Below are 8,673 nucleotides of genomic sequence, written 5' to 3' on the forward strand. Positions count from 1 at the left end.
GCTATACAGTAGGACCTTGTTGTTTATCCATCCTATGTACACTAGTTTGCATCTGCTAATCCCAAACTCCCAATCCTTCCCTCTCCACACCCTTGCCAACCACAGTGTGTTCTCTATGTCTGTGAGTCTGTTTCTGTTTCGTAGATAGGTTCATTTGTGGCGTATTTTAGATTGCACATATAAGTGATATCATCTGGTACTTGTCTTTCTCTGTCTGACTTACTTCACTTAGTAGGATAATCTCTAGGTCCATCCATGTTGCTGCAAATGACATTATTTCATGCTTTTTATGGCTGAGTAATATTCTATTGTATATATACACCACGTCTTCTTTATCCATTCATATATCAGTGGACATTTCGGTTGTTTCCATGTCTTGGCTGTTGTAAATAGTGGTGCTGTGAACATAGGGATGCATTCATTTTTTGAATTGTAGTTTTGTCTTGGTTTATGCCCAGGAGTGGGATTGCTGGATCATATGGCAACTCTATTTTTAGTTTTTACAGGAACCTCCATACTTTTCTCCATAGCAGTTTCACCAATTTTACATTCTCACCAACAGTGTAGGAGGGTTCCCTTTTCTCCACACCCTCTCCAACAATCCGTGGCAATTTCCTATAGGATGATATAAAGTTTATTGTTGGAAATATGGTATAACTTAGATTTTAAATCTCTGACTGAAATCCTTTGTGAAAAAATGCAGTTAGTAAAAGAAAATAATCAAAGAAATGAACATATTTCTGATCTCTGGTCATACTTTTTTTCAGGGCCTGAGATGACGCCCTTACCTGAGCAGCCTATGGCTGAACCACCACATGAAGTGGAAGAAGAAAATAAGGAGTATACTCCTGCTCATGAGAACACTGGCAATTTTTATACAGATAAGGAAAAATGTAAGCTTTTCAAGTTAATAGCAATACATATACAACAGCTGATTAGACTGGTTTGATTTAGTTTTGATTAGACTGGTTTGATTTATTTTAAATCTAAAACTCCTATTATCATTTTATTTCCTACTTAAATTTACCTTACTTTGTAGACGTTTTAACGTATGAGATGAAATCCATATTTCCTACATTTTCCATGCAGTGTTATGAAGTTTAATAAGATTCTCTTGGTAATTACTAACATAGGGTTTATCATTAGTAGTATGGTTATTTATTCACATTAGTAACCATTGTCCTTATTTTATGGTGAGTTAAGCAAAATTTATTTGGAGGTGTGTGTCAGCTTTGTAGTGCCTCTTGAAACAAAGTACCACAGACTGGGGCTCAAAGCGAAAGAAATTTATTCTCTCAGTTGTCACAGAAACCAGAAATGCAAAATCAAAGTTTTGGCCATGCCAGCCTCTCTCCAAAGCCTCTAGGAGACTATCTTCCCTTGCATCTTCCAGCATCTGGTAGCCTCAGGAGTTCCTTGGCTTATAGCAGCAGAACTCCAACCGCTGCATCTGTCTTCACAAGTTTTTTCTGTGTTTCCATATCCAAATTTCCCTCATCTCAATAAGGACACCGTTTTGGATTAGGAGCCCACCTACTCGCACGTGACTTTGTCTTAACTAATTAAATGTTCAATGACTTAACTTCCAAATTAGGTCACATTCTGAGGTACTGAAGGTTAAGACGTCAACATAGCTTTTTGGGGCAAACGAAATTCAACCCGTAGCAAGGTGACTTTGAGATGTTTGGAAGGTCCACTGAACTTCAATTTATTCACCATTCATCGTATTGGCTTTCTTTCCATGTCCTTACAAGGTCCACCATTCTAAAATGTGAAAAATTCCTAAGATACTCTTGTTAAAAATTAAATATAGGGTTTCCCTGGTGGCGCAGTGGTTGAGAGTCCGCCTGGCGATGCAGGGGACGTGGGTCCGTGCCCCGGTCCGGGAAGATAACACGTGCCGCGGAGCGGCTGGGCCAGTAAGCCATGGCCGCTGAGCCTGCGCATCCGCAGCCTGTGCTCCGCAACGGGAGACGCCACAGCAGTGAGAGGCCCGCGTACCGCAAAAAAATAAAAAGAAAAGAATTACACTTAAGATAGCCCATGAACCAGAATTTGCAGGGCATTTGGATTGAATTTTGGTGTCCGATTAGTTTTTTAGGAGATACTTTGTGGTTATCCAAAAGAACATACGGTATTGTAAATGCTTTGAAAACCAAAAAGGTCTGTTCTCATCTTTCTATCAGGAATATTAATTGTTCTTTAAAATCCAGGAACCAAAAATTTACATTACCCATGAAAACATCGTTCTTAATTTTCAAAGAAAATCTGATAGTGGTTTATTAAAAAATTTAAAAAAGAACTCCTAAGAACTATTGTAGGACCAAAGATAAAGACATCAGACTGAGTCACAAAGCTTTTGGAAATTCATCCCCAGCATTGTGATCTCCATTGGGCAGTGCCATCCTAATGTCCCTGCTACTTACAGGACCTGCTGGGCAAAGAAAGGAAACTCTGAGACACAGTAGATCACTGGGTAAATCATGTCATTTTTCCAGTGATTTTTATATTGTTTATTTTTTTATGTGGGGTTTTTCACCCAGAGATTAGTGGTACGGATCCCACCGATGAAGGTGAGCATTTAAAACTTTCATCAAAATAGCAGACAAGAAACATGATCCATTATCCTATACAATTGGTCCGTAGCCATTTTTTAAAACATTTTATTGAAGTGTAGTTGATTTACAATGTGGTGTTAATTTCTGCTGTACAGCAAAGTGACTCAGTTGTACACATATATATTCTTTTTGGAAAGAATGGAAAATCCTTTTCCATTAAAATTCTTTTCCATTATGGTTTATCATAGGATCTTAAATATAGTTCCCTGTGCTATACAGTAGGACCTTGTTGTTTATCCATCCTATGTACACTAGTTTGCATCTGCTAATCCCAAACTCCCAATCCTTCCCTCTCCACACCCTTGCCAACCACAGTGTGTTCTCTATGTCTGTGAGTCTGTTTCTGTTTCGTAGATAGGTTCATTTGTGGCGTATTTTAGATTGCACATATAAGTGATATCATCTGGTACTTGTCTTTCTCTGTCTGACTTACTTCACTTAGTAGGATAATCTCTAGGTCCATCCATGTTGCTGCAAATGACATTATTTCATGCTTTTTATGGCTGAGTAATATTCTATTGTATATATACACCACGTCTTCTTTATCCATTCATATATCAGTGGACATTTCGGTTGTTTCCATGTCTTGGCTGTTGTAAATAGTGGTGCTGTGAACATAGGGATGCATTCATTTTTTGAATTGTAGTTTTGTCTTGGTTTATGCCCAGGAGTGGGATTGCTGGATCATATGGCAACTCTATTTTTAGTTTTTACAGGAACCTCCATACTTTTCTCCATAGCAGTTTCACCAATTTTACATTCTCACCAACAGTGTAGGAGGGTTCCCTTTTCTCCACACCCTCTCCAACAATCCGTGGCAATTTCCTATAGGATGATATAAAGTTTATTGTTGGAAATATGGTATAACTTAGATTTTAAATCTCTGCCTCAAATCCTTGTGAAAAAAATGCAGTTAGAGAAAGAAAATAGTCAGAGAAATCAACGTATTTCTGATCTCTGTTCATACTTTTTTTCAGGGCCCGAGAGGACGCCCTTACCTCGGCAACCTGTGACTGAACAACCACATAAAGTGGAAGAAGAAAATAAGGAGTATACTCCTGCTAATCCGAAAATTGGCAATTATTATAAACATAGAAAACAATGTAAGCTTTTCACGTTAATAGCAATACATATACAAAAGCTGATTAGACGGGTTTGATTTAGTTTTGATTAGACTGGTTTGACTTGTTTTAACTCTAAAACTCCTATTACCATTTTATTTCCTATTTAAATTTTAACTTACTTTGTAGACGTTTCAGCGTATGAGATGAAATCCTTGTTTCCTACAACTCTTTCCATGAGGTGTTATGAAGTTTAATAAGATTCTCTTGGTAATTGTCTATAATTAACATAGGGTTTATCATTAGTAGTATGGTTATTTATTCACATTAGTAACAATTGACCTAATTTTATGGTGAGTTAACCAGACTTTATTTGGAGGTGTGTGTCAGCTTTGTAGGGCTTCTTGAAACAAAGTACCACAAACTGGGGCTCAAAGCGAAAGAAATTTATTCTCTCAGTTGTCACAGAAACGAGAAATGCAAAATCAAAGTTTTGGCCATGCCAGCCTCTCTCCAAAGCCTCTAGGAGACTATCTTCCCTTGCATCTTCCAGCATCTGGTAGCCTCAGGAGTTCCTTGGCTTATAGCAGCAGAACTCCAACCGCTGCATCTGTCTTCACAAGTTCTTTCTGTGTTTCCATGTCCAAATTTCCCTCTTCTCAATAAGGACACCGTTTTGGATTAGGAGCCCACCTACTCGCACGTGACTTTGTCTTAACTAATTAAATGTTCAATGACTTAACTTCCAAATTAGGTCACATTCTGAGGTACTGAAGGTTAAGACGTCAACATAGCTTTTTGGGGCAAACAAAATTCAACCCATAACAAGATGACTTTGAGATGTTTGGAAGGTGCACTGAACTTCAGTTTATTCACCATTCATCGTATTGGCTTTCTTTCCATGTCCTTACAAGGTCCACCATTCTAAAATGTGAAAAATTCCTAAGATACTCTTGTTAAAAATTAAATATAGGGTTTCCCTGGTGGCACAGTGGTTGAGAGTCCGCCTGCCAATGCAGGGGATGCGGGTTCGTGCCCCTGCCAGGAAGATCACCCGTGCCGCGGAGCGGCTGGGCCCGTGAGCCATGGCCGCTGAGCCTGCGCGTCTGGAGCCTGTGCTCCGCAACGGGAGAGGCCCTAGCAGTGAGAGGCTCTCGTAGTGCAAAAATAAATAAATAAATAAAATAAAGAATTACAGTTAAGATAGCCCATGAACCAGAATTTGCAGGATATTTGGGCTGAATTTTGGTGTCTGATTAGTTTTTCAGAAGATACCTTGTGGTTATCCAAAAGAACATACGGTATTGTAAATGCTTTGAAAACCAAAATGGTCTGTTCTCATCTTTCTATCAGCAATATTAATTGTTGTTTAAAATCCAAAAACCAAAACTTTACCTTACCTCAGGAAAACATAACTCTTAGTTTTCAAAGAAAATGTGTTAGTGGTTTATTAAAAAAAACCAAAAACAACGTAAAAACTATTGTAGCACCAAAGGTAAAGACATCAGATTGAATCACACACAAAGCTTTTGGAAGTTCATCCCCAGCATTGTGATCTCCATTCGGCAGTGACATCATAATGCCCCTGCTAGTTATAGGACCTGCTGGGCACGAAACTCTGAGACCCAGTAAATCACTGGGTAAACACGTCATTTTCGCAATGAGTTTTATATTGTTTATTGTTTTATGTGGGTTTTTTCACCCAGCGATTAGTGGTACAGATCCCACCGATGAAGGTGAGCATTAAAAACTTTCATCAAAATAGCAGATAAGAGGTGCGCGGAGGTGGGTCGGTGTGTTGTGGACTCGTGGTGCTGGCTGCCGCTGTTGAGGCGGCCGGGAACGGGCGTTGGGGAGCGGGCGGAGCTCGCCCTGCCTCTGCCTACCCGGCTCCGCAGTCGGCGCGGCCGCGCCCGCCGCCTTAAACTGCCCTGAGCGCCTGCGCAGGCCGAGGGAGAAGTCGGGGCCTGCACCTGGAGGGAGCCTGCCGCGCTGGCCCTGAGGAGGGGGCGTGGCCATGGCGACAGCCTCTCCCGCTGCTGACGGGGGGCGGGGGTGGCCCTGGGAAGGAGGGCTGGTCTCCTGGCCCCCTGCTCCTCCCCTTACACTCCCCTGGACTTGGATGGGCCCGAGTTGGGGGCAACACCCCGGGCTGGGTGCTGCGGCGAGGCCCCCCCAGATTGGGCCCTGGTAATGCATGCGGGGTGAGGGTCGCGGCGCGCAGTTTGTGCAGCCTGGGGTGCTGGCCCATGTGCTCACCCTGGATGCATGGTCTACTGAGGAACGTTTAGGCGGAGAAGGAGAGGGGCAGGGCTTTGAAAGACAGGCTGGGTGAGGTGACTAAGCATGCTGACTTCCTACCTGGGATTACTTAGGAGGAGGAAGAGAGCTTTGACCAAAGAGGATAGAAGACTAGCAAGGAGATGGTAGAGAGAACATTCCCTTTACCCTCTCCCCAACACACACACACAGACACACAAGCTTAGCAGTTTACTTCTCTTTGTAAATCTGTAGCGGTGGTCGTAGTTATGGTGGAAGGATTGAATAAGGGGCCTAACTTGGCTAGCGTTCTGTCTGCTTTTCCTGCAAATGCTCCAGCAACAGGTGTTTTCTTAAAAAGGCATGAACTTGGATTGGGGCTTGATTGCGAGTTCTTGCAAAATATAACTGCTCCTTGTTGACTTGGAAGATGCTGAACGTGGCTTCTCATTGGGGGCTTGGATTCTGTCCTTAGGGCTGGATTGTGTAAACTGATAGTACCCATCATTCCCTCTGCTATAGGTCTCTGGCCACTTCTCTGGTATTAGTTCTTGTCAGACATTTTATCAGTCTCCCAGGCGAAGGGCAAAAACCCAGGAATCCCACTGGCTAAAGACCGTACACTATTGAACAATAGTAGGTTGTGATTGGCTGAATGGTTTTTGATTGTAGAGTTTCTACCAGAAATTGGCTTCATCCAATTCTGCTTTCTTCTGACTTTATCATACACAGCATGCCTTGTTTTGGTGGGTTCATGCCTGGAGCTTAAGTATATTATACCTGAATCCCCTAGCATTTGAAAGGCAATTTATAAACAGGGACTTGGAGTGTGACTCCACTAATGTGTGTGTCTGTGGTCTTGGTTAGAAAGCCAATTGGCTGCCTTTCGTGGCGGGAGTTGGGGGAGGTAGCTGCCGGGAGTGATTGATAAAGTTTCCTTTATGGATTCTGTGGTGCTTCACTGGAGCTCAGAGCACTTTGGCAACTTAAGCACTCCAAATTAAAAGCTCATGAACAATTCCTGCCCAAATATCCTGTAAATAATCGGCTAGCTAGGTCACAGAGCTTGGCTGAGAGCTCTCCTTGCAACTTGAAATTTCCAAATAAAAGTGTTTTTATTCCCTTTAAAAAAATACAGCATATAAGAAACATGATCCACTATCCTAGAAAATTGGTCCGTAGTAATTTTTTAAAACATTTTATTGAATTATAGTTGATTTACAATGCGGTGTTAATTTCTGCTGTACAGCAAAGTGACTCAGTTGTACACAATATATTCTTTTTGATATTCTTTTCCATCATGTTTTATCATAGGATCTTAAATATAGTTCCCTGTGCTATACAGTTAGGACCTTGTTGTTTATCCATCCTATATACACTAGTTTGCATCTGCTAATCCCAAACTCCCAGTCCTTCCCTCTCCACCCCCTTGCCAACCACAGTCTGTTTTCTATGTCTGTGAGTCTGTTTCTGTTTCGTAGATAGGTTCATTTGTGGCGTATTTTAGATTGCACATGTAAGTGATATCATCTGGTACTTGTCTTTCTGTGTCTGACTTACTTCACTTAGTAGGATAATCTCTAGGTCCATCCATGTTGCTGCAAATGACATTATTTCATGCTTTTTATGGCTGAGTAATATTCTATTGTATATATAGACCACGTCTTCTTTATCCATTCATATGTCAGTGGACATTTCGGTTGTTTCCATGTCTTGGCTGTTGTAAATAGTGGTGCTGTGAACATAGGGATGCATTCATTTTTTGAATTGTAGTTTTGTCTTGGTTTATGCCCAGGAGTGGGATTGCTGGATCATATGGCAACTCTATTTTTAGTTTTTACAGGAACCTCCATACTTTTCTCCATAGCAGTTTCACCAATTTTACATTCTCACCAACAGTGTAGGAGGGTTCCCTTTTCTCCACACCCTCTCCAACAATCCGTGGCAATTTCCTATAGGGTGATATAAAGTTTATTGTTGGAAATATGGTATAACTTAGATTTTAAATCTCTGCCTCAAATCCTTGTGGAAAAAATGCAGTTAGAGAAAGAAAATAGTCAGAGAAATCAACGTATTTCTGATCTCTGTTCATACTTTTTTTCAGGGCCCGAGAGGACGCCCTTACCTCGGCAACCTGTGACTGAACAACCACATAAAGTGGAAGAAGAAAATAAGGAGTATACTCCTGCTAATCCGAAAATTGGCAATTATTATAAACATAGAAAACAATGTAAGCTTTTCACGTTAATAGCAATACATATACAAAAGCTGATTAGACGGGTTTGATTTAGTTTTGATTAGACTGGTTTGACTTGTTTTAACTCTAAAAGTCCTATTATCATTTTATTTCCTATTTAAATTTTAACTTACTTTGTAGACGTTTCAGCGTATGAGATGAAATCCTTGTTTCCTACAACTCTTTCCATGAGGTGTTAATGAAGTTTAATAAGATTCTCTTGGTAATTGTCTATAATTAACATAGGGTTTATCATTAGTAGTATGGTTATTTATTCACATTAGTAACAATTGACCTAATTTTATGGTGAGTTAACCAGACTTTATTTGGAGGTGTGTGTCAGCTTTGTAGTGCCTCTTGAAACAAAGTACCACAGACTGGGGCTCAAAGCGAAAGAAATTTATTCTCTCAGTTGTCACAGAAACCAGAAATGCAAAATCAAAGTTTTGGCCATGCCAGCCTCTCTCCAAAGCCTCTAGGAGACTATCTTCCCTTGCAT

At 40.8% G+C, this 8,673-nt stretch overlaps 1 protein-coding gene across 1 annotated transcript; it reads left to right on the top strand.

The window, feature by feature from the left end:
- Positions 1-706: 706 nt before the first annotated feature.
- On the top strand, positions 707-8,224 carry LOC308619282 (uncharacterized protein; the record flags this gene model as incomplete). The annotated part of the gene is made up of 3 exons (XM_081237906.1): positions 707-893; positions 3,596-3,721; positions 8,043-8,224. Exons 1-3 carry the CDS (start codon positions 776-778, stop codon positions 8,222-8,224), a joined length of 426 nt encoding a protein of 141 aa, XP_081094032.1. The 5' UTR covers positions 707-775.
- Positions 8,225-8,673: the final 449 nt, after the last annotated feature.

Source organism: Mesoplodon bidens (assembly GCF_964165515.1).
Source record: "Mesoplodon bidens genome assembly, chromosome: 6".
NCBI classification, from domain to species: Eukaryota; Metazoa; Chordata; class Mammalia; order Artiodactyla; family Ziphiidae; genus Mesoplodon; species Mesoplodon bidens.